Source organism: Scyliorhinus torazame, chromosome 1 (genome assembly GCF_047496885.1).
Source record: "Scyliorhinus torazame isolate Kashiwa2021f chromosome 1, sScyTor2.1, whole genome shotgun sequence".
Lineage (NCBI taxonomy): Eukaryota > Metazoa > Chordata > Chondrichthyes > Carcharhiniformes > Scyliorhinidae > Scyliorhinus > Scyliorhinus torazame.
This window is the reverse complement of record NC_092707.1, coordinates 253,548,454-253,574,972: the sequence shown is the minus strand read 5'-3', so window position 1 is coordinate 253,574,972 and position 26,519 is coordinate 253,548,454. Positions and strand designations below refer to the sequence as shown.

The 26,519-nt window shown below is 46.2% G+C and overlaps 1 protein-coding gene across 2 annotated transcripts in view; it reads right to left on the bottom strand.

Moving 5' to 3' along the window:
- The window catches only part of LOC140420693 (metabotropic glutamate receptor 1-like), an 842,616-nt gene that overhangs the window by 53,879 nt on the left and 762,218 nt on the right, over positions 1-26,519 (bottom strand). For both annotated transcript variants that reach the window (XM_072504696.1, XM_072504691.1), the window contains exon 5: positions 25,485-25,731. In XM_072504696.1, the coding sequence (XP_072360797.1) occupies positions 25,485-25,731 (247 nt within the window). The remainder of the gene's footprint in view (positions 1-25,484; positions 25,732-26,519) is intronic.

The following is a 26,519-nucleotide window of genomic DNA, read 5'->3' as shown; positions in this document are numbered from 1 at the left end:
CGACCCGTCCCTGCGGAGGTTGGTCCCAACCATCCAGCCGAGGATGCCCCACCCGCCGCTGAAAACTGGGGTGGCAAGCCCAACGCCCCAGGCTCTTTACCTGTGAGCAAAGATTGCTACTCATAGCCCCACAGAAGCCCTTTTGCCAGGTTCACATTTTAAAAAAAGAGTACTTCTCAGCGTCAGTGTGACCAGTTGCTGGGGAGGCCGCTGAATGATGGGAGGCCGTTGGATATGGGGTGTCTCTCGTTAATTGTATGGAAATAGGGCTTAAATGGTGATAATTGGTTTCTCACCACACTATGGCGGGAGCCCGATTTCGCCTTCAGGAGCATTGCGGTTACATCGGGAGAGGGCAGCACGGTAGCATAGTGGTTAGCACCGTTGCTTCACAGCACCAGGGTCCCAGGTTCGATTCCCGGCGTGGGTCATTGTCTGTGCGGAGTCTGCACGTTCTCCCTGTATCTGTGTGGGTTTCCTCCGGGTGCTCCGGTTTCCTCCTACAAGTCCTGAAAGATGTGCTGTTAGGTGAATTGGACATTCTGAATTCTCCCTCAGTGTACCCAAACAAGCACCGGAATGTGGCGACTAGGGGCTTTTCACAGTAATTTCATTGCAGTGTTAATGTATGCCTCTTTGTGACAAAAGATTATTATTATCACAAATTATTTGGCGCCTGGCGTGGTTCGCATAATTGGTCTTTCCCGCTGTTCAATGGCCTCGTTTTGCTCAAGCGGAAGCGCAACGAGGCCAGAGAATCGCGCCCTAATGTCATTGGATAGCGGGGGGAGGGGATCTTGCGGGCAGAGCCATTGGATATGGGGTGGGAAAAATCCGTCACAAATGAATTTTGAAATTTTTCCATTAAATTCCACCGAATGTGCCCTGGTGGCATTTTGCCCGCAATGGGCATTGGGCCCAGGGTTGTCCAACCCATATGAGGTGAGGTGCGGGGGCCTCAAGAACCCCTAAACAGGTGAGTTGGGTGATTAGCGGGAGGGTGGGTATCGAGAGATTGACGGAGCCCCTTGGTGCAGGAAATGCGACATGAATGCGGCCTCGGCAGGGTGATCCCCGTTGAGGCCCCCAATAATCCCCGTTGAGGCCCCCAATAAAGTGCCGTTCGATAGTGGGGTTGTTCCCGGCACTACAACCTCCAGGAACGATTCCACTAATCCTGCCCAGAACGGATTCTTCTTTTCCGTTAGATTGGGCTCTAAGTGTGGGTGAATACCAGTGCGGATCTCACCCAAAAAGCCAGCCGGAATCACCCTGCCAAACTCACCCAAAGTAACACTTTTAGAAGTTTTTCGGTTGAATCAAACCCAATATTTGCGAGGAATTATTAAAATGAGGAGAGCGATATCTCAAATAACATGAGTAGTTGAAGTTTATGATTATCTCTGACAAGTCAATCCCTGAACGAGGCTCCATTAGATTCAGAAACGCGAGTAAAGGGCCCAGGGTTGCCCTGCTCCAGCTTTTAAATAGGTCCGTTTAAAGATTTTTCCAGCCCCATTGCATTATCGGTCTTGTATTCCATTCTCTTCCTGCACTTAGTTGTGCACTGAAGCAGACTTTTGTCTGTTTCCATAGCTAGTAATTCCTGGAACAGGTCGCTAGTCTGTCGCCATCTGACTTGTGGACAGACTGATAAATGCTGAAGGGAATCCCTCAAAATTCTTGAAGGAGAACAAATTGCCGGGATCATGGGAAAGAGCCAGGGAGTAAAAGCCCCTGGATTGCTCTACAAAGTGTTGATGGGCTGAATGGCCTTCTCCTGGTGCTACGACTATGAATCTGTGACTCTCCCTGCTGCTGGATATTGCCCAACACTGTTCAATTCATGAAAACAAAAGGCTTGAATGTAGTGCCTTGCCTACTAAAATCTGACTTAGTGGCCTTGGTCAAGGGGTGTACCTTGGCCGGGACAGCGTTGAGAACTCCTCTGCTTTTCCTTGTAATCGCGCCATGGGATCTTATACGTTCAACCAAGAGAGCAGCTGAGGCAACTTTTTGAAGTCTCAGCCAAAAGATGGCACACCCAACAGTGCAGCACTCCCCAGTACCATGGTGGAGTTATCAGTTTGGATGATCTGCCCCCGTGCACCTAGAGTGGAACTTGAACTTACGACCTTCTAAAGGCAGAGGCAAGAGTATTACCCCTGAGTCACAGCAGAGGCCAATGCAAGAATACTTCCTGCCTCTGTTCAAGTCTGTTTCACCTCCTCACCTAGCAGTCAGACAGCAGATCTAACAGCAGTCGGCTCAAATTGTTAAAGACCCAAGCATCTATTTAAAGGAATGTGAGTAAAGTGCCTGATTTTAAGTAACAAGCTGTGATGGAGTCATCAAACAAATCAGTGCACTGATATGCCCTCCGGCTGCCTGTATAAGCAAGGATAAACAAACTCTAATTGGGGTAAACTTGTAATTCGGAGCCAGCTCGATGGGACAAATGGCTTACTCCTGCTCCTACGTCTTAAGGAGAAGCTAATTTACAGTTTCTGACGATGCACTGGGAGAACACCGACGTCACGGAAGTTGCGTTGTCAGGTGCTACCTTTATAAAAGGTGCAATTTGTAAGGGAGTAAAACAATTAAAATCTATCCAATTTCAATTACATCTTCTCCCCAGTGGAGGGGACAGATAACAGGTGAAATAATTGGTAAACTGTGCACAATTAACAAAATTCATGTCATTGTGGGATGAAGGGAACTGTGCGTCGTAAAGAGACAATCAAGAGCAGGGAATTCTGAGGCCTCGTGCCTAGTTATATCCTGCGGTAGTGCATCGAGTGGATAGAACGATCAGTCATTCAGTCGCTGGAGTATTGATAAGCCAATACAGGGGGCGTCATTCTCCGCCGGCGGGCGTCTCCATTTTGCCGGCGCCGGGGGGTTTCCCGACGGCGTGGGGCTGCCCCACAATGGGAAACCCCATTGACCGGCCGGTGTTACGGAGACTCCCGCCGGCCGGTCGGGGCAGAAATGTGGCGGGGCGGGTAGGAGAATTTCGCTAGGAACTCTGAATATTGGTTCCCATCAAAAAGGAAACAAGCAGAGACTTAAAAATCGTTTTTATTAAATTGAGTTTAGTTATTTAGGTACAGTGATAAGAGAGAAGAAAAAAATTCTATTTTGACCGACACCCCAAATCAGAAATATCGTGGACCAAGAAGCTAAGCTGAAAAGAAAGAAGACAAGATGATCCATGCTCTCGCTTTACAGAACCTAATTTAAAATTGGACTGCAGCGGTTCAAGATGGCAGCTCACTTCCTCCTTCTCGGGTGGTATTAGGAATGGGCCTAGCCCGCAACGCCCACATCCCAAGAATATATATCAAAACATTGTCAGAATTGGTTATTTAGGATGTGCAGGCTAATGTAGAAGAAATGCAATATCAAATTACTATTTATTTACAGTTCACTTCAGAGATACTGAGACCTGAGTCAGCAACTTACAAGGAACAGAACAATTTCACAGGGACAGACCTGTCTCCACAGGTGCTGACTGACCTATTCCATCCCTACCTTCGCCAATCAGTTACTGAAATCCTCATCCGTGTCTTTGATACCTCTAGATTCAGCCATTCTATTGCTCTTCTGGCCGTCCTCCAAGGGTGGCACGGTAGCACAGTGGTTAGCCCTGCTGCCTCACAGCGCCAGGGACCCAGGTTCGATTACGAACTTAGGTGACTGTCTGTGTGAGTTTGCACGTTCTCCCCGTGTCTGTGTGGGTTTCCTCCCACAAGTCCAAAGATGTGCAGGTTAGGTGGATTGGCCATGCTAAATTGCCCCTTGGTGTCCGTCGGGTTACTGGGAAAGGGTGGGGACATGGGCCTAGATGGGGTGCTCTTTCAGAGGGTTGTTGCAGATCTGATGGGCCGAATGGCCACCTTCTCCTCAATAAATGTCACGCCATCCAAAACTCTGCCGCCCGTTGCCTAGCAACACAAAGTCCCAACCACACATCATTCCTATGCTTGGTGCTCCCGATGAAGCAACACCTTGATTTCAAAATTCTCACCTTTGTGTTTAAGTCCTTCCATGGTTTTAATCTACCCCAACTCTGTAACTTCCTCCAACACTCTGAGAATACCATGGGCGGGATTCTCCAATCCTGCGGCAGTGTGTCCACGCCGTCTTAAATGCCATCGCATTTTACGATGGCGAGAACGGGCCGCTCCCACGTCTAATTCTGGCCCCTACAGGGAGCCAGCACGGCGCTGGAGCGGTTCGCGGCGTTCCAGCTGCAGTCCCCGGCGCAAACTGTGCGCCGCGGGATCCGCGCCAACGAGGCCTCCTTCAACGCGCCGGCCCCGACGCAACAGGGTGCAGGGCCACAGTGGCCGGTGCGTAGGAAAGGAGGCCCCCAGCCACAGAGGCCGGCCCGCCGATCGGTGGGTCCCGATCGCAGGCCAGGCCACATCGGAGGCCCCCGCCGGGGTCAGACCACCCTCCCCCCCACAGGCCATCACCCGACCCTTAAACAAAGAGGACCCGCCGGCCCAGAGCAGGTTAGAACGGCGCCGGCGGGACTCGGCTCTTTTCCTACGGCCGCTCGGCCCATCCGGGCCGGAGAATCGGCGGGCCGGCCACGTAGAGCTGCCTGCGACCGGCACCGCACCAACCATGCTGGCGCCAATGGCGCCAATTCTCCGCATGCGGAGGATTGCGTGCCGGTGTCAGGGCGGCGTAGCCCGTTCGCGGGGATTCTCCGGCTCAGCGCGGGGCTGGGAGAATCCCACCACATGTTCCTTTGTTTCTGGTCACCTGCCTGATATTTCCTATCGTGGCCCAGTGTCAATTGTTGCCTGTTACTGGTCTTGTGAAGCACTGTGAGCTTTTTACTCTGCTGATGGTGCTATATAAATGCAAATTGTTGTCGCGTGTCTCCAGCAATATCTGTTTCGGCCTCAGATTTCACAGGGACATATGACGTAGGTGTGAGACAAACTCTTTTCCGGCTGATAATTGTCTCAATGAAGTGAGAGGAGGGGAGATAAAATGTGTGGATACATCTGGAATTAAACCAAACTGATAATTAGCTCAAGTGTTCAATTCACACAATCATGACTGAAGGGAAGGACAAGAAAGCTTGAGTTAATTAATTTTCTCTCTCGTGAATTAATGAAGCCAAGTCTTTCTTTAGTCTCGAGAAGTTAACATGAATCAAAAGCAGCGGTGTGTTTGCCTTACAGGACTGGGTGTTCAATCCTTTTAAAGTTTGCTGAAACTTCCCCGCTATCTGAGGAAGCTGTGTGCTGGGGATGTCAAATGCAGCTCTTCCGCAGTTGGACAATTTTACTGCCTGACATCATTGTGAGAGGAGATCAGAATGCATCCACTGACAGGGGACGCTTGGTGTTTATATTGCTGAGTGACTGGATTGAAGTGTCTTTTCCACCACAGTTCAGGGCTGAGGTCTGTGGCTGCAAAAAACACGCAAATCAACACGCTGTACACGTATCAAAATTGTACGTGCAGAATAACATGCTCCAGTCATTAACGTTATTTAGACACAACAATGAACCACGGCCCAAATCCTACGGTCAAGGTCAGAACTCTTGGACAAAAGAACACCCGCTTACCTTACTCCAATTTTTCTGGGCAATCTTCCAATGGAGGATTCCTCCAAACTGACTGAGCAACAGGAAACCTCGGGGACATCAGCGGCAGGAATCCCCTTTTTTATGGCACTAGCTGCGTATTCTGCTAAGTCAAGAGTTTGAATGTCCACAGCTTCTTTGAATAGCTACAGAGAGGTGGTAAGTGGATTGGTGGGTGGGTACGGTGGGTGAGGTGCATGGATGAGAGGGTAGGGTGTGTCAGGTAAGTGGATAGAGTCTGTGAGGTAAATAGGTAAGGGCTAGGATAAGTGATGGGGTATGTGGGTGAGGTATGGGGTACAGTGGGAAAAGGGGGGTAGGGTGGCAGGCTGAATAGGGTGGTGTAATTGGGTCAGGTAAGATCAGGGAGAAGTTGGCAACTCAGCATATAGTCAGTAGTGTGGGTAAGGTATGAAAGTCGGATGGTGAGCTCGAGTCAGTCTGTTTGGGGGCGAGGGGGTCAAGGCCAGTGAGGGTGGAGGTCTTTAGAGTGTTTGGGTCTGTTAGACTAGAGGCACGATTTAATGGACACGTTGGTGAGTTCTCCCAGTGAGCTAGAGAAGATACAGCCAGAGTGAGACAGAACCAAGAGTGAGTTTAGGAATTTGAATCTAGGTGGGAATTGAATCAAATCAGTAAGGCAGCTCCTTTTAAATTTCAGGAGTTTAAATTAATTTAAATTAAGCTAGAATTGTGCAGTGTAGGTTAACAAGGGCTGCCCCACCCACTCACATAACTGGTTGGCAGTTAAGTGTCAGTCACTTAAATCTACCTTGGTCTCAAAGCAGGTGGGGGAGGGGAGTCAATTCAGGACAGTTTAAAAAGAGCAACTTGTAAACTCACTCCCAGTGAGTTCTCCCAGTGAGCCAGAGAAGACACAGCCAGAGTGAGACAGAACCAAGAGTAAGTTTGGGAATTTGAATCTAGGTGGGAATTGGAAGCTGGGTGGGGAGGAAGTGCTTTTTATCCCTGGTAATCGACTGGTAAGTAGTGTTTCTGTTTTTCTGTTTCTTTTCATTGGTATATTTATTTATTTTTTTCTTCGTTGTTTATTTATTTATTTAATTTATTTTGAGGAAATTGTAATTGTTGAAGTTAACCGAAGGCTTAAGACATAGCAGGAGATCTCAGACCCGTGTCATGCTCCTCATGTGCGATGTTGTAGCTCAGGGACACGTCCACTGTCCCTGGCTCCTTCACGTGCAAGAAGTGTGTCCAGTTGCAGCTCCTGTTAGACCGCTTGACGGCTCTGGAGCAGCGGATGGACTCACTCTGGAGCATCCGCGATGCTGAGGACGTTGTGGATAGCACGTTTAGCAAGTTGGTCACAGCGCAGGTCAAAGGTACTGAGGGAGATAGAAAATGGGTGACCAAAAGACAGAGCAAGAGTAGGAAGACAGTGCAGGTGTCCTCTGCGGTCATCTCCCTGCAAAACAGATATACCGTTTTGGATACTGTTGAGGGAGATGGCTCACCAGGGGAAGGCAGCAGCAGCCAGGTTCATGGCACCGTGGCTGGCTCTGCTGCGCAGCTGGGCAGGAAGAAGAATGGCAGGGCTATAGTGATAGGGGACTCAATTGTAAGGGGAATAGACAGGTGGTTCTGCGGACGCAATCGAGACTCCAGGATGGTATGTTGCCTCCCTGGTGCAAGGGTCAAGGATGCCTCGGAGCGGCTGCATGACATTCTGGGGAGGAGGGTGAACAGCCAGCTGCCGTGGTGCACATAGGCACCAACGATATAGGTAAAAAACGGGATGAGGTCCTACAAGCTGAATTTAGGGAGTTAGGAGTTAAACTAAAAAGTAGGACCTCAAAGGTAGTAATCTCAGGATTGCTATCAGTGCCACGAGCTAGTCAGAGTAGGAATGTCAGGATAGAGAGGATGAATGCGTGGCTCGAGAGATGGTGCAAGAGGGAGGGATTCAAATTCCTGGGACATTGGAACCGGTTCTAGGGGAGGTGGGACCAGTACAAACTGGACGGTCTGCACCTGGGCAGGACTGGAACCGATGTCCTGGGGAGGGTGTTTGCTAGAGCTGTTGGGGAGAGTTAAACTAATGTGGCAGGGGGGTGGGAACCGATGCAGGAAGTTGGAAGGTAGTAAAACAGGGACAGAAACAAAAGGCAGTAAGGGGGAAAGTGTAAGGCAGAGAAGCCATAGTCAAAAATCAAAAAGGGCGACAGTACAAGGTACAGTGACTGAGGGGAGCTCAGTGAATAGGACCAGGAATACTAAAAGGAATAAAACGGGAAGTGAAAACATTAATGGTAAGCGACGCGTGAATGACTATATTTAGTGGCCGTTACTGAAACATGGTTAAAGGATGGTCACGACTGGGAGTTAAATTTACGAGGGTATCAAACTATTCGGAAGGACAGAGTGGATGGTAAGGGAGGTGGTGTAGCTCTGTTATTTAAGGATGGCATCCGGGCAACAGTAAGGGATGACATCGGTGCTATGGAGGATAAGGTTGAATCCATTTTGGTGGAAATCAGGAATAGTAAGGCGAAAAAGTCACTGAAAGGAGTAGTCTATATGCCACCAAATAGTAACATTATGGTGGGGCAGGCAATAAACAAAGAAATAACTGATGCATGTAGAAATGGTACAGCAGTTATCATGGGGGATTTTAATCTACATGTCGATTGGTTTAACCAGGTTGGTAAAAGGCAGCATTGAGGAGGAGTTTATAGAATGTATCCGCGATAGTTTCCTAGAACAGTATGTAATGGAACCTACGAGGGAACAAGCGGTCCTAGATCTGGTCCTGTGTAATGAGACAGGATTGATTCAGGATCTCATAGTTAGGGATCCTCTCGGAAGGAGCGATCACAATATGGTGGAATTTAAAATACAGATGGAGGGTGAGAAGGTAAAATGAAGCACTAATGTTTTGTGCTTAAACAAAGGAGATTACAATTGGATGAGAGAAGAACTAGCTAAGGTAGACTGGGAGCAAAGATTTTATGGTGAAACAGTTGAGGAACAGTGGAGAACCTTCCAAGTGATTTTTCACAGTGCTCAGCAAAGGTTTATACCAACAAAACGGAAGGATGGTAAAAAGAGGGAAAATCGACCGTGGATATCGAAGGAAATAAGGGAGCGTATCAAATTGAAGGAAAAAACATACAAAGTAGCAAAGATCAGTGGGAGACTAGAGGACTGGGAAATCTTTAGGAGGCATCAGAAAGCTACTAAAAAAGCTATAAAGAAGAGTAAGATAGATTATGAGAGTAAACTTGCTCAGAATATAAAAACAGATAGTAAAAGTTTCTACAAATATATAAAACAAAAAAGAGTGGCTAAGGTAAATATTGGTCCTTTAGAGGATGAGAAGGGAGATTTAATAATGGGAGATGAGGAAATGGCTGAGGAACTGAACAGGTTTTTTGGGTCGGTCTTCACAGTGGAAGACACAAATAACATGCCAGTGACTGATGGAAATGAGGCTATGACAGGTGAGGACCTGGAGAGGATTGTTATCACCAAGGAGGTAGTGATGGGCAAGCTAATGGGGCTAAAGGTAGACAAGTCTCCTGGCCCTGATGGAATGCATCCCAGAGTGCTGAAAGAGATGGCTAGGGAAATTGCAAATGCACTAGTGATAATTTACCAAAATTCACTAGACTCTGGGGTGGTCCCGGCGGATTGGAAATTAGCAAACGTGACACCACTGTTTAAAAAACAAGGTAGGCAGAAAGCGGGTAATTATAGGCCAGTGAGCTTAACTTTGGTAGTAGGGAAGATGCTGGAATCTATCATCAAGGAAGAAATAGCGAGGCATCTGGATGGAAATTGTCCCATTGGGCAGACGCAGCATGGGTTCATAAAGGGCAGGTCGTGCCTAACTAATTTAGTGGAATTTTCTGAGGACATTAACAGTGCGGTAGATAACGGGGAGCCAATGGATGTGGTATATCTGGATTTCCAGAAAGCCTTTGACAAGGTGCCACACAAAAGGTTGCTGCATAAGATAAAGATGCATGGCATTAAGGGGAAAGTAGTAGCATGGATAGAGGATTGGTTAATTAATAGGAAGCAAAGAGTGGGAATTAATGGGTGTTTCTCTGGTTGGCAATCAGTAGCTAGTGGTGTCCCTCAGGGATCAGTGTTGGGCCCACAACTGTTCACAATTTACATAGATGATTTGGAGTTGGGGACCAAGGGCAATGTGTCCAAGTTTGCTGACGACACTAAGATAAGTGGTAAAGCAAAAAGTGCAGAGGATACTGGAAGTCTGCAGAGGGATTTGGATAGGCTAAGTGAATGGGCTAGGGTCTGGCAGATGGAATACAATGTTGACAAATGTGAGGTTATCCATTTTGTGAGGAATAACAGCAAAAGGGATTATTATTTAAATGATAAAATATTAAAACATGCTGCTGTGCAGAGAGACCTGGGTGTGCACGTGCATGAGTCGCAAAAGGTTGGTTTACAGGTGCAACAGGTGATTAAGAAGGCAAATGGAATTGCGTCGGGCTGGTTTAGCTCACTGGGCTAAATCGCTGGCTTTTAAGGCAGACCAAGGCAGGCCAGCAGCTCGGTTCAATTCCTATACCAGCCTCCCCGAACAGGTGCCGGAATGTGGCGACTAGGGGCTTTTCACAGTAACTTCATTGAAGCCTACTCGTAACAATAAGCAATTTTAATTTCATTTCATTTCATCGCTAGAGGGATGGAGTTTAAGACTAGGGAGGTTATGCTCAATTGTATAAGGTGTTAGTGAGGCCACACCTGGAGTATTGTGTTCAGTTTTGGTCTCCTTACTTGAGAAAGGACGTACTGGCACTGGAGGGTGTGCAGAGGAGATTCACTAGGTTAATCCCAGAGCTGAAGGGGTTGGATTATGAGGAGAGGTTGAGTAGACTGGGACTGTACTCGTTGGAATTTAGAAGGATGAGGGGGGAACCTTATAGAAACATATAAGATTACGAAGGGAATAGATAGGATAGATGCGGGCAGGTTGTTTCCACTGGCGGGTGAAAGCAGAACTAGGGGGCATAGCCTCAAAATAAGGGGAAGTAGATTTAGGACTGAGTTTAGGAGGAACTTCTTCACCCAAAGGGTTGTGAATCTATGGAATTCCTTGCCCAGTGAAGCAGTAGAGTCTCCTTCACTAAATATTTTTAAGATAAAGATAGATAGTTTTTTGAAGAATAAAGGGATTAAGGGTTATGGTGTTCGGGCCGGAAAGTGGAGCTGAGTCCACAAAAGATCAGCCGTGATCTCATTGAATGGTGGAGCAGGCTCGAGGGGCCAGATGGCCTACTCCTGCTCCCAGTTCTTATGTTCTTATGTTTCTCAGTGTCATTTGTGGCGGGTTTTGCTGGGAGTTTCTCCCCGGCTCTGTTGGCGAGTTCCCCACCACCATCTAACCACACTTAGTCACTTTTCTGGATCCTGGGGAGTTTCTCACTGGTTTAGCCATCACTGTGGAGATGAACTCAGAGGTCGGGCCCACCATTTTGAAAGGGTGCCCCGATTTCTACGCGTGCTTTTCAGCCCACCCCTACCCATGGGCCATGTCAACCCCCATACAAATGGACATTACCCCACAATCCTCCAAGTGAGGACACCGCGCTATGGGTCCCTGGGGGCCCTCCCTCTTCAGGCCCACCCACACCCCCTTACAGGCACCCCCTTCCTGGACCTCCACCCGTCATCCCTATTCCACCTCCCAGAGGCCCCTTCTTACCTGCCCTACACTCCCCACCCTTCATGCTCCCCTCCACCATCCTTTCATGGGCATTGCCCCCCTCGGTCCCTGACCGATGGCAGTGCCACCCTGACACTGCCACCCTGGCAGTGCTTCTGCCTGCTTGGCAGTGCCACCCAGGCACCTTGGCAGTGCCAAGGTGGTAGTGCCAAGATACCAGACTACCTGTGCCAAGTTGCCTATGTTCCAGGAGGAGGGCTAGGGGGCCATCCTGCCCTATCCCTGGTCACCCTGGGGCCTCCGATGGCCTGGAAGACACCCCTGGGTATCGTTCCATCTGGTCCAAGTTTGTGTGCTGAACGGAGCCCAGCTGTGGCCTCACTGGGAAGGTCGGTCGATCCGGGAATGCCGGTAGATACCGGCTCTGTAGGCCTTAAGTAAGGTTAGGGCCTACTTTCGTGAGCGTGGCTTGATCCGGCCCATGTTGCAAGGGTTCCTGATTCCGACGCCTCGCGGGACTTGGGTAGATCCTGCGACATGTCGTAGCTGTCAGGGAGCCCCTGGGAGGCCTCACCCGGCATATACCGTCCACACAGCGCTCTCATTGGGCCACAATGTGGCTGGTTGATCGCACCCTCGGCTTTTTCTGTGTGACATTTCCTGGTTAACTCTCCAGGTCAGTAAGTTGGAACCATCTTGCGTCGCTGACTTGGATTCAGAATTCAGAACCTTTTTTGAGAAGGTCCTGGAGAGCAGTGGAATTTCCCATCAGGAAGTTCAAACCACCTGGGCAATTCACATGGGCCTGACATTGGGACTTCCAAGGACCCCCGTAGCGCAACTTAGGGGCTATTTCTAATCTCCTGACGATCTGGAAAATCTGGGTCCACATTTATGTTAACACACTGCATGCACTTTAAGACCACAGACACAATAAAAAAGGGTATCAGAGGGAAATCAGAGAATTATAGATTAGTTAGACATCAATTGTTGGAAAATTGTTGAAGTCCATAGTTGAGGATAGGGTGCCTGAACACCTTGAGAAGTTTAGATAATCAAAGACAGCCAACATGGATTTTAAAGTGTGGATCATGTCTGACAAAATTAATGGAATTTTGTGAAGAAGTGACTGAAGAGGTGGACAGGGAAATGTCTCTGGATATTATTTCTTTGGACTTCCACAAGATACTTGTTAAAAGTGCTCCATAAGAGGCAAGCTGTTGGCCTCTTTGGGAAATCGGCTGAACGGCAGGAGACTGAGAATAGGGATAATGGGCTGGCGGTCCAATTGGTAGGATGTGACCAGTGGTGACCCACAGGGATCAAAATGGGGCCCTCAGCTCTTCATTTTATCCATTCACGACTTTGATAATGGAAGAGAAAGCCCCATATTCAAATCTGCCAACAACATATTGTCAGTAGTACAGATGGCAATGTAAAATTACAGATAAAGATAGATGAAGTCAATGGGCAAATAGATTTCAATGTACGCAAATGTGAGGTCAGCCACTTTTATTCTAAAAATGATATAAGTGTACTTTATATATGGCGAAAACCTAGAAACAGTGGAAGGTGGAAAGAAACTTGGGGTCCAGGCACACAAGAGCATTAAAATGTCATAAACATGGCTCATGGAATGTTATCCCATGTGGGTGGGGTTTTACAGCCCCACCCCGCCTGTTGGGATTGTCCGCTTCCGACAGGTGTGCTACTCTGCTGTGCCATCGAATGCCATTTCTGATTGAAACTGCTTACATTTTTAGATTTTGGGATGGAAAAAGGTCAGATGCTAAACCTTGACGAAGGAAGGTCTCGACAGATCACCTACTGACCAGTTAGTAGCAGAAGCCCAATGTCCCCAGAAGGACCTGTGCCCGAATTGACATGTGGGCTCAGAAAAAGCCAACCTGTTCCCTTTTGTGCAATCTGAAATGCACGTGCAACCCATGTCTGACTTTTCCTCGCATTTATGTCTGTTTACACAGGGTTTGGGTTTGAAGTTTATTTTGTGAACCATAATGGAGTGTGATGTACAGGTTGCCAGCGCCCAACATAATTTAAAATCCCCCTATACCTCACCCCTCACTACCCACCGTACCACCACACATCCTCTCAGATTGCCCATGCCATCTCCATGCCCCCCATCCAGCATGCACCACATACAGTCCTCAGGAGCCAAATAATAGCAGCAGGAATTATTATAAAATCATTGGGAAGAAAACCCCACTAATGATCTAATAACACCCTGAATTCAAACACCCAACCAATGAATCCAGAAAAAACCTACTCCCGTGCAAAAGAAAATGATAATCCTTTAAGTGCGTATTAAGTTTATAAACAAACACAGAACACAGAATCAAAGACCCGTTTTGTTATTACAGCCTCTTTATGAGTTTCAATTGTTCCTGGATGAACAGACCATCTGTTGAGGTGCCTTTTGAAACCTAGCCAAGCATTCATAATGATTGCAGCTCTCATAACAAAACCTTCCAGTTAGTACCTGGTAGAACAGAAGGGTGCTCATTTCCATTTCAAAAGTGAGTGCCTATCAATGGGAGGGAGCAGGTACAGGAACCTTTTTCATTTTTCAAAAGCAATGTTTTTTAAAAAAATAGCCAGAGCTACCAGGTGATTTAAATTACAGCACAAAACATGACAGCAGAGGTTGACACAACATTCCCCCTCCCCCATTGTTTAGTGCATTATCGCACTTTTGACAATTACTAAAATACTGGAATGCATGACGACAATTACACAATGCTGGATGTGTCAGGGTTAACTTACCTTCACAGAACAGATCCCTATGCAGAATCAATGCATTAAAAACACATCCACATTGCAAAGCAACAAATAGTAACATTTGAAGCTGTCAAAACAACTGTTACCTTTCAAAACTTTCCTCACTCCTCTGCAGTATCCCCCCAGTGCTCACAAACTGGACTGAGTTTAGGAGGAACTTCTTCACCCAAAGGTTTGTGAATCTATGGAATTCCTTGCCCAGTGAAGCAGTAGAGGCTCCTTCATTAAATGTTTTTAAGATAAAGATAGATAGTTTTTTGAAGAATAAAGGGATTAAGGGTTATGGTGTTCAGGCCGGAAAGTGGAGCTGAGTCCACAAACGATCAGCCATGATCTCATTGAATGGCGGAGCAGGCTCGAGGGGCCAGATGGCCTACTCCTGCTCCTAGTTCTTCTGTTCTTATGTAAACTCTTCAATGAGGGGCATTTTTCAGGACTTAAACACATTAGAAATTGTGCAGAGCACATACAGTATTCATGTAATCCTCACAATGGTGATCCTGATCTCAGGAGAGTTGCATGTGTATTTTGAACCCAAGGCATACCCAGCCCTTCGACTGCCACATGAAAACGGTGTGGGGTCAGGTAGGCACAGGAAAATTGTATGTTCAGCAGAAAATAAAACAACCTTGATTGGAAGGCAAAACCCCAACGCCTGAAATCCACTGTGAAATAGAATGCGGCTGTTAAGGTTGTGAAGAAATCCTTTGGGCATCAAAGATCCAAGTTGTTCATTCTTGGCAGTTGTTGGATGGATTCGTGGTTCCACCCACAGCTCAAGGAATAACCTTGGTGGGCCAAGCAACGTTCTCTCATTAAAGGGATGGCTTCTAACTGCCAAAAGATTTGGGTCCCCTCATCTGTCGGCATAAACCCATCTGATCTTCCAGGTAGTACTTACTTCCACTGCCCTGAACCTGCGCCAATGTTATGTTGGGTCCCATCACAGGATTCAGGACCTAGACAAGGTTCTAGGCCCTTAACATATCGCCTATTGCGCTTCACCTAGTATGTGCCCGTTAGCACAATTCATTTTGACCATAAAGAAATCTCCTTAGGGTTTAGTGTGAATGAGTCTTGCCAAATTCGTAGCTTTGCATGTGTAATTCTGCTCTGTCTCGGGCACATCTGATTGTGAATCATAGTCAGAGTTGAAGCTGGTGTATACTTTGTGGGCTTTCGAATTGATTAGTTGAATCTACGTATTTTATCCTTCAATTCAATGTTTCCCATGAAGCCAGTCGCAGTTGATGAAGCTGTATCCTATTGTAGATTACTAAAGATCTCGGTTGTACATCATTTTGAGAAATTAAAAGAAGCACAGAATTCATGGCACAGTGTGTCTGGTATCTATGGGAACATTGATATTGCTGGATGAAGAAAGGACACGGTCCGTCTAGTTTGCCTTCTGCCATCCTGGCAGTTGAATTATATAATAATGGAGCTGTTATTTATTACAATCCATTTCTAACAATTAGTTCACAACAGACCCAGATATGACAGGCTGGATTTTCATCCCAGAGATAGATAGCGGGTTTTGGATATTTCCCGGCTTGGTGCGCCGTCTTGGGAGAAAGTTCCTGCAGAGGTGGGGCTTTCATTTTTGGGCGGGCGGGGGAGGGGTGGTTGGTAGGGCAGCGGTGTGTGTGCTAACTGGAGTCAGCCCCAGTTAGGATGCTGGGTGTGAAGGTGGGAAGTTTTACAGGCCCAACCCAATACTCTGCGACATTGCCCCCATTGCAGGAAAAGCAACTAAGACAGAAAACAACCCTCTTGCCCTCATCCTGCACACTCTTTCATCCAGCTAACATAATCACCATGCCGATTTATGCCACTTCATGCCCCTCATGGTTCCTCATATCCTCCATGCCAATCTATAGCATTTCAATGCCCTCTTACCCATTCTGTACAGAACCAATGAACCCTACAGTAAAAAATGTAATGTCTGAGAAAGATTTCAAAGATCAGTCATTCATTCATAACCTTCTGACAGATAACTCCTTTTAATATAGCTCTGTAAATGTGCCAATCAACCAGCCGTTTATGGTATCAATAGCAGAAAGTTGCAAGCACATCATTATACATTCTTGACTGAAATCTCAGTCATCCATTTGTCTCTTGAAACAGCTGCTGCAAAGAGAATGCATTGCTTGATTGACAGCTTTCTCAGATCTTTTTCACAATTGCTCACAATTTGTGTAAATGAACATTCAGTTACACAAGATACAGAGGTATCAAGTACTAGCTGTTCCTGCTAGTGATACTTTAAAGGGTTGGTTGGTTGACACTTTTAAAGGGATGTAGTAAAAGGGGTTCTTTGCAAGAAGGCTAGAAATGAATTGTGGTGATGTGCATCAATATTAATACATGTAGGCTAGCTAGACACTAGAGGGAGCACAAGAGACATCACACACACACAACCAATAGATCAGTTAGATAGGACATGACCAATGGACATTCACGATACACACGGAGGTGACACGACCACAAGAGGGCATTACACCAACCCATATATAAAGGACACCACACACATGATCTGCCTCTTTCCAGTGGAGACAGTCAGTGAGGACAGACACAGGGTTGATTCAATATTACACCCACCATGTGGATTGCAGCAACTGGTTAGTCAGTCTGAGTAGCTATAGTAGGATTAGCAGTAGTGTTGAACCCGAGTAATAGAAGTGTAAATAGTTTAATAAACGTGTTGAAGTTATCTCCATGTCTGAACCCTCCTTTGTCAAGTGCACCACAAGGAAGCCGCTTATGTTACACCTACAACATAACAAATCATGGTACCAGGACTGAACTGTTTCAATCCACATAGCCATACCTCAGCGTACAGTGACAACCAGCAACACTACCCAGGCAAGATGCTCGAGATCCGGGTTCTGCAGCAGCTCCAGTGCCACGGCGATCTCCGTGAAAACTGACGGGTATTCCGGCAAATGTTTGAAATCTTCCTGGTAGCAGCCGAACTAGAAGACCTGGCTGATGCTGAAAAGACAGAGCTTCTCCTCACCATCGCCGGTGCCAGAGCAGAAGAAATCTTTTAAAAATTCAAGTTCTCCAAAGGGCAAAACAGGAGCGACTTCCAGGTTGTCCTGGACAAATTCGGCAAGTACTGAGGAAAACACACTCCAACCAGCAAGAAAAGGTAAGAGAGGCGCCAGTACTCAGCACGAGGCCGAGATCCCGGAGAAGAGAACAGTTTTGATCGGCGGCCATCTTTCTAAAGGGACTGCACTTGCGCAGTTGCGCGAGAAGCGCACAGAACGGGAAGGTCCGTTTGCGCATGCGCGAGACGCCGCGCATGCGCATTCACGAAAACGGCCATCGGTACAGGAACAGCGAATGCTTCCTACGTATGATGTCACGTGCGTCATGACGTCAGAGGCCCCGGACCACACCCATTTAAAGGGGAAAAGTCCCAAATCAAAGAAAAAATGTACTAAAGCCGTAAAGCAACCTTCCTTCACCTGGAATGACAGCACACTGCCTCAAATTGAACCAGGAAATGAAATTAACCTCCGAAGAACCCTGCAGCAAGCAGTTACCTACGCCCAAACCGATGATTCCGACCTTGAATACTTCGAAACCGACTTTTACATTTTCTCTGGACCTCGCGAGCCCAATGCCAGCTCTGACACAAAACGTGATGATGTGGCCTTGGAAGACAATGACTCAGACGAACCTTTCACCTTAGGAGACTACCCCAGTACCAAATCCGATCCGCAACTAGACGTGTTGCACATTGATGACCCCGACAACGAGCTCTTCGGATTTGAGGATGTTCAGCTCAGCAGATATAACATCCTGACTCGTGAGTGCAGGATTATGCTGCGGCCTGAAACCAAGAGACAGAGAGCTGTACAAGCCCACAGAGAGCGGCCTGCTGCCACACAGACTGTAGTCCACGCACCGCTCAGTGTCCCCGACTCTACGAAAGAAGACACGCAAGACTCCACACCGCAGTCCTTGCATGAACAAGAAGTGACTCCAGTTTCACAAGCCTCCACAGCGAGCTCGTGGACAGACTCCACAATTGCAGAAACGCAAGAGCGTAGTCCTTGCACACACAAGATGTGACTCCAGTGTCACAAGCCTCCGCAGCAAGCTCGTGGACAGCCTCCACGATAGAAGCAACGCAAGACTCCGACGCACAGTCCTTGCAGGAACAAGACCATGAGGGTCTAGCAATCTCCTCTGACCAACTAGCGGCAGATGATGCAAGTCTGCCATGCTCAAGTAAACAGCAAGAAGACTATGACAGTCAACTACGCTCCAGTGCACAGCAGGACGACCATGACGGTCTATCATGCTACAGTGAAGAACAAAGCGACGATGACAGTCCAAGCCCAAATGAAGGACAACAGCAAGACAATGACAGTCCACCCACATTGTGTGCGCCACCAGATGAAGACTCTGACAATTTACCCAACCCAAGTGAACAACAAGCAGCTACTGAGGCTCCACCCATGGTATGTGAGACGAGTGACGACAGCATCCCACTTCCCATGCAAGATGTGCAAAGTGACAGACCTCAGCTAGTGTGTTCAGAGGCACTCGACGATCACTGTGAGACCGCTGGTGACTCCGGTGACACCATGATACTTCCACCCTCATTCGCTCGAACCTCTCCACAAGTCAATGCATTCCTGCATGTTCCGACTCCAGACTTGCAGCTTCAAGAAATCTCAGCTGACTCCAGTGAACCTGCTAAGACTCCGGACGGGGAGCATCAACAAACCAACACTGACTCAGTTAAAACAGACTATCTCCAGATGGAGAGCAACCAAACACCGACTCTGATTCACGTCAGCCGGACTTTACTCCAGACAGGGAGTGCCGCAACCTCAGTAATGGCACGCTCAGGGTGACAGCAGATGCCACAACGACAGGAGATGGATCACTTAACAATTACACTGGGTCAGTAATAACAAGCAGCGGCTACAGTCCAAGAGGAATACACCAATATTCACCACAGCTATATCCACACACGTTTTCCACACCAGCAGTGCAGCCAATGACAGCTCATGCTGGACAAACCCAGTATTCAGGCATGCAGCAGCCAGCAGTCTAGGCAGCATATTCTCAAACAGGCCAGCACTACGGATTGCCCACTAATGGAATCAAGACCAAAGGAGGACTACCGCAAGCGCAATCTGCACTACAGACTGGATGCCTTAGTTACAGCCCAGGATTTGTTGCACCCCAGCCTGGCCAGACGGCATATTCCTATCAGATGCAAGGTTCTAGTTTCACACCATCACCAGGTATTTATGCGAGCAGCAATTCTGTTTCCAGTTCGACAAGCTTCATCGGTTCTCAGCAGGATCACCCTTCCTGCACAGCATGTGGCTAGAATCAGCATGTACAGTCTTATCCAACTTCAACATATGGCACATCCATGACCTCGAATGATACTGTTGATGGTACCTCTTCAACGCCAACACCTTATTAGCTACAAGATGCCATCCGACAGCACCATCACAAACATCGATAAAAGAAAGTGGCTCCAAATCAGACAGCGAAGTGATTTGACCACTTCTTGGTTCCTGTGGCACAGGGACGTTGATGGCGTTCATAACCAAGAGAGACATTTGACCATGATGATTGATGGTTTTTGGATTCACACGAATGATTTGGACTTATTGTTTAATCACTGTTCCCATGACTTGTATATACCTTACCTTATCTACCTGTTCTTTGTTCAATTTTCTTAAAGTGTACAGAAAATATGAACATATAAAAAAGGGGGGATGTGGTGATGTGCATCAATGTAAATACATGTAGGCTAGCTAGACACTAGAGGGAGCACAAGAGACATCACACACACACTCAACCAATAGATCAGTTAGATAGGACATGACCAATGGGCATTCACGATACACACGGAGGTGACACAACCACAAGAGGGCATTTCACAAACCCATATATAAAGGACACCGCACACATGATCTGCCTCTTTCCAGTGGAGACAGTCAGAGAGTAGAGACACAGGGTTGATTCAATATTACACCCACCACGTGGATTGCAGCAACTGGTTAGTCAGTCTGGGTAGCTACAGTAGGATTAGCAGTAGTGTTGAACCCGAGTAAAAGAAGTGTAAATAGTTTAATAAACGCGTTGAAGTTATCTCCACGTCTGAACCTTCCTTTGTCAAGTGCACCACAAGGAAGCCGCTCATGTTACACCTACAACATAACAAGTCATGAATGACTGGTCTTTTCAAACTTTCTCACATATGACATTTTTACTATAGGGTTCAGTGGTTCTGTACAGAGTGCATACTAGGTAAATGGGCTTTGAAGTACTATAGGTTGGCATGGAATTTACGATGGGCCACTGCAATGAGTGGAGGGGCATAGGTTGGCATGGGAGGTATGGGTAAGAACTTTTGAATTTACCCTTAAAAAGGTTCCTTCTGCAAAACTAAGGTTCAAATACCTCTGAGGGGGCTGTGCAACCCTCTGTATTGAAAAGCTGTACTGACTCCATGATAATTATGCTGGACTAGAAGATGCCTATCTCCGCACTGGAGCAAGCGAGGCAGGTTGGGAGTGCAGAGTGAAGGCTTGCAACCCTCTCTCAGCCTGCACTCGTATCCCATTCTGACAAAGATCGGAGGCGCTGGCATTGAGGTCGGAAATCCCTTTAAAGGGTCTTCTTTAGGGACAACACGGTGGTGCAGTGGTTAGCACTCCTACCTCATGCCGCCGAGGACCTGGATTCAATCCTGGCCCAGGTCACTGTCCATGTGGAGTTTGCATATTCTTCCCGTATCTGCGTGGGTCTCATCCCTACAACCCAAAAAGATGTGCAGGGTAGGTGGATTGGCCACACTAATTTGCCCCTTAATTGGGAAATAAAGGTCTTCTAAGGTCTGTCCCCGACTCCATGTAAATCCGCCCCGAGGCAAGGGAACCCCCTGCCTCTGAATGGATAACTTTGGAAATCATAAAGTCCATGGTTCCTTCCAAACCATCTTACACTTACCAAATATCATCTCTCAAATTATTCATTTACTGCCCCCCAAAATACTTTATCAGCGAGTGGGTAGGTTTCCTGCGAACATTTGTTGCTGGGCACCACCTTCTGTGCAGATTCTTGACCAGTTGCAGAATTGTTTTAACATATTCCACCACCCTGTAGACATACAGAGAAGGAGGGAAGCTTGGAGATTGTGCAAATTCCCTTTAGACTATCTACCAGGCAGATCTTCCTTCAAGCTAAAGGCAACATGGAGTCACGGGCAGCACGGTAGCACAACTGGATAGCACTGTGCCTTCATAGCGCCAGGGTCCCAGGTTCGATTCCCCGCTGGGTCACTGTCTGTGCAGAGTCTGCACGTTCTCCCCGCGTGTGCGTGGGTTTCCTCCGGGTGCTCCGGTTTCCTCCCACAGTCCAAAGACGTGCAAGTTAGGTGGATTGGCCATGCTAAATTGCCCTTAGTGGCCAAAAAAGGTGAGGAGGGGTTATTGGGTTACAGGGATAGGGTGGAAGTGAGGGCTTAAGTGGGTCGGTGCAGACTCGATGGGCCGAATGGCCTCCTGCACTGTATGTTCCATGTTCTAAGATGGAGGAGTGTAATGAATACCACACTCTTATGCCAGTGTAAAGAATTCCAAAGCCTTATTCAAAGAAGAGTAAGAGGAATTTCCCCATGACCAGTGGGGGGTGAGGCATAAATAAAGAACTGTCACTAAACAACCCAATTAAGAGTCCAGGGGTTACGTCTTTACCCAGAGAGTCGTTAAAATGTGGAACTCTCGACCACATGGAACAGTTGAAGCAAATAGCAGAGATGAATTTGCTAAGTAAACACATGAGAGAGTGAAGAAAGATATGGGGATGAGATTAGATGGAGAAGGGTAATGTGAAACATAAATCCTGGCATGGAGCTGCTGGAACTATTAGTTTGTTTTTGTGCTCCATATTCTATGAAATTCTATGCAATATATTCCCTACTGCTTGTCATTTTCAATTTCTTCAAACTGTCAGTCAACAATGAAAACATGAAAACCTTGTCAGTGCCGCGTTGCTGAGGATCTATATTAGCATTGGCAGGCACCCTTGGGCAGTGCTCGTTTTCAAGAACAACAGTCTTCTTCAATATTTAAATCATTGATACACAAAATGAACTGGAATGATTGCAGAACTGAACCCTGTGGGACCACGAATAACAACTTCAAACCATTCTGAAAAGCTGCCCATAACTCCTACTCTGCTTTCCCCTTAACACCAGTTTTTAGTCCAGCTTGCTGCACTTGTCTTAATTTCCAATAGACCCCTGTGCAGTTCCTCGTCAGTGACTTCTTGAAAGTCTAAGTACACGACAACCACTTCATTCCCCTCCTCACAATCCAGTGTACCTCTCACCTCTTCAAACAAGGTTTCTCAAGCAAGATCTTCGTTTCTGAAATCCGAGTGGTTGGAACTAAATTACCCCCCCAACAAGATTTGTTTAGTAATTTCATCTTTAAGATACCAAAATTATCCGTTCGGCAGATGTTGAACTCAACTGGCCCATTTCTTCAGTCTAAGTTGTGTACATAGACGATTACAGATGAGTAGCACTTGGAATGATGTCCAGTATCTCAAAGCCCAGTAGCAGCACACCACGTCTAATACCCAGGGGTTTAAGATTGTTATGGGCCAGGGTTTAGAGAACCCCAAAGTGTATCATGGAGTTCACCTGACCCACAACTTTTAATAGATTGTGGTATGGGGAGCACACAGCCCACTCTACAGGTGTGGTACAGCAGAAAGGGAAAAGTATTTTGTAAAGGAAAACAATGTTTATTCTATGAACTCATGTTAACCTTTTTAAAACATACAGTGAACATCTTAGCAACCATCACTTCAAACACAACCCCCAAAGAATACAACACTAAGTAATCCTTAATAACTTCCCAAACAACATCCAGAAGACAAAAGAAACACCTTTTAACAGAAGCAGATTAGGTTTACATTCACTACTGAGATCAATCATAATTCTGAATTCACCAAATGATCAAGAGATAGTCTTTTCATGGCAGAGAGATCAACAGTACACCTGCTCTGTCTGGCTTCAGCTCCAACACTGAAAACGAAACTAAAACACACCCTGCAGCAAACAGCCTAAAACAAAAGTAAAAAGCTGACAGACAGCCCAGCTCCACCCACTCTCTGACATCGCTGCAGTAGTAAACACCCATTTCTTAAAGGTACTCTCACATGACAAGATTAGGTCCAGAAAGAAATTAGGGAGAGACACAACTCATTCAGAAGCAGGATGATACACTTTTAGCGTTCCCTGGAATTTAAAAGATGGGGGAGGGTGATTTGCTCAAAGGTTTCAAGATATTAAGGGGAACTGTTAAGGTTGATGGAGAGAAATGATTTCTGCTGATGGGGGAAATCTTGTACTGTGGGGCATAGTCAAAAAAATCAGAACGTGCAGGGCAGCACGGTAGCACAGTGGTCAGCACAGTGGCTTCACAGCTCCAGGGTCACAGGTTTGATTCCCCGCTGGGTCACTGCCTGTGCAGAGTTTGCACGTTCTCCCTGTGTCTGCGTGCGTTTCCTCCGAGTGCTCCGGTTTCCTCCCACAGTCCAAAGATTTGTGGGTTAGGTGGATTGGCCATGCTAAATTGCCCTTTGTTTCCCAAAAAAAGGTATGGTGGGGTTACTGGATTACGGGCATAGGGTGGAGGTGTGGGCTTCGTGCTCTTTCCAAGAGTCGGTGCAGACTTGATGGGCCAAATGGCCTCCTTCTGCACTGTAAATTCTATGATTTCGAGAGTTAACAATAATACCAAAGCAAAATACTGCAGAAAACCTGAAATAAACACAGAAATGCTGTAAATACTCAGCAGGCCAGCAGTGTCTGTGGTGAGGAACATAACTTAACATTGCTGAGTATTTCCAGAATTTTCTGCTTTTATTTCAAGAGTGAAGTTTGGGAATACCTTTACACACAAAGAATGGTAAGAACTTGAAACTCTGTTTCACAAAAAGCCAGTGATTAAGTTTAAATCTTAGATTGATCGATCTTTATCAATCAAAAGGTTTTAAGAACTATACAGGATAAAGGTGGGTTATACATAGTTATGTCATGGATCAGTCATGATCACATTAAAGGCTGGAACATGCGCATGGGTTTAAATGGCCTATAATCTCATTCATATGTTCCCACCTCAAATAAATACCCCCAAATTACAGGTGAGTAGCAATTAGACTGAAGTCCAGTATCTCAAATGCCAGTAATAGAACACTGTGTCTAATACCCAGGGGTTTAAGATTAAGCCCAGAAAGAGATGCGGGAGAGACACAACTCATGACATCCACAAACAGAATGGTACATCTGTGATGAATGTAAAATTTTAGGTATATTGGATTATAAATATTTGGTGAAGTAAGGGTTAAAGGTCTGGGTTGTGTGTGTGTGACTGCTGCAGTCATGTCTCAAAAAGAATCTTGGTTTGAAAGACAACAAAGCTTTTAGCAGTCTGAGGTGCAATTAACCATCATAAAAAGCTTGGGTTAATGCAATTTTGTTTTGATTAAGAAGATTCCCTGGGAGTTAATTAGTTTTCAGCTTGGTGAGAGTATGTCGTTGCTGGGTGGAGCTAAGGCATCAGGGTTTTTCAGAAAACATTTTCAGTTTCAGTCCTGATTCTGGCTGAATCGGAGACCTAGTAAGTTGTTCTCACTGTAGATTAGTTAAAAGAGATTAATTGTATTTCAAGCAGTGCAGACTTGTCTGAAGATAAGGAGGAGCTGAAACAAGCCAGTTGAAAACAGCCTTTGAAGACATCCAGCTAGAGTTTCTGAAGGGGGTCGGAACGGAGTCAGATCTGTTCTGCAAAGCTGTGTCAAGAGATCTCTTTCTCAAAGAGTAACTCTGTAAAGCAAGTATTCTTCTGTGCCGTTGGTATTTAGGGTGGATGGAGAGCGGAGGTGGTCTATTTTCTTAAGTGGGAATAAAGATAGCAATTAAGGGGATTGCATTTACTGTGTTGAGTAATACTGTTTTAGGGGCAATTGTAAGTTATTTTTGGGAGTGATTTTCAAGATTTTAACATTGTGTTAGGAATAGAGTTTATTTTAATACACCATGTTCCTACTTCTTTGTGCAATCATTCCTGGAGCGAAGTATCCTTTCCTCACAGTCTTACAAAAGTACAATAAAATATTGGGGTTTCGGTCCAGTATCCTAGTCACTACTGGAGTCTGGTCTGAGATTGTGATACACCTTTAGTTTTCCTTGGAATTTGGAAGATGGCACACCCTCACATAACTGGCCCAAATAAAACGTAAGAAATCAACATCCCCAAATGATTAATCCCAAAATATTCACCCCCAAATTATACGTTTCAAATAAGCAACACCAAATAATAGATAGGAAGCTTTTTATTGAGTCAATATCTTACCTTGCTGGAGAATCTCCATTCTCATCGAACCATACTTCCTCGCCAGAGACCCCAATGAATGAAGTCTTTATTATAAACTGTAGTAATTTGTTGCCATCAACCGGCTTCATTGCTTCACAGAGTCCCAAGTGACCTGGACAGAGAGCTTTGTGCATGTCATGCAACCCATGTGCCATGGCATAAATGGCGTTGATGATGAAACCCATCTTGCTGTCTTGCACATAATTTTCTGCTAAACTTTCATTCCCTGAAGAAGAGAAACAGGGTTTCATCAGTGACTCATGCTGCAATTTTTACTCAATGATCTTGCTATTTTAATCGACACATCTGTAAGAATGAAAGGGAGGACAAGGTAAATTAGAAAGGAATGATTTGGGGATGCCCGGCCTGTCATTGGCAATTGCACAGATGGATTCCATCTGGTTCTGGTATTCTTTTGTGGGTAAAGTGACAAATGGTAATTACTCCTTCACAATGCATTATTCCACCTTTCATCACAAACTAATAGATTCTATTAGTGTTAACGTACTTCAGTCTATAGAGACAGACAAAGTCAACTGGGGCATTGAGATGGAAAGAGAAGAGGGTGAATACACAATTGGGAAAGATGTTGCACAAAATAGCACGCGCAATATGTCTGATCTACATCATACTAGGAGCGAGAGCTAACTTCCTGTATTAACCCCAGGCAGGTTCTATTGGATATAAAGAATGATGACAAATGCTTCGGACATTATTCTGTTACAAGCTCAGTTAATGCTATAACTGGACGGGAAAGTTCCAGAATGGAAGCTTGGCTCAAAAGATCGTAACTTTTACTTTTATATATAAAACGTGGAGGAAGAGTGTCTCAGGGCTGCTAATTAGTTTTAACAAGAAAAATATGTTTATTAAACATGAGCAAATTGGATTATAATACAATACTCATTTACTCCCCCCCCCCCCCCCAACTTAACAACTAAACACAGAAGTGAAACCTTGATGGAAACAGCGGTTGTTTTTTCCATCAAGGTTTCACTTTCAGGTTTCCTTTGT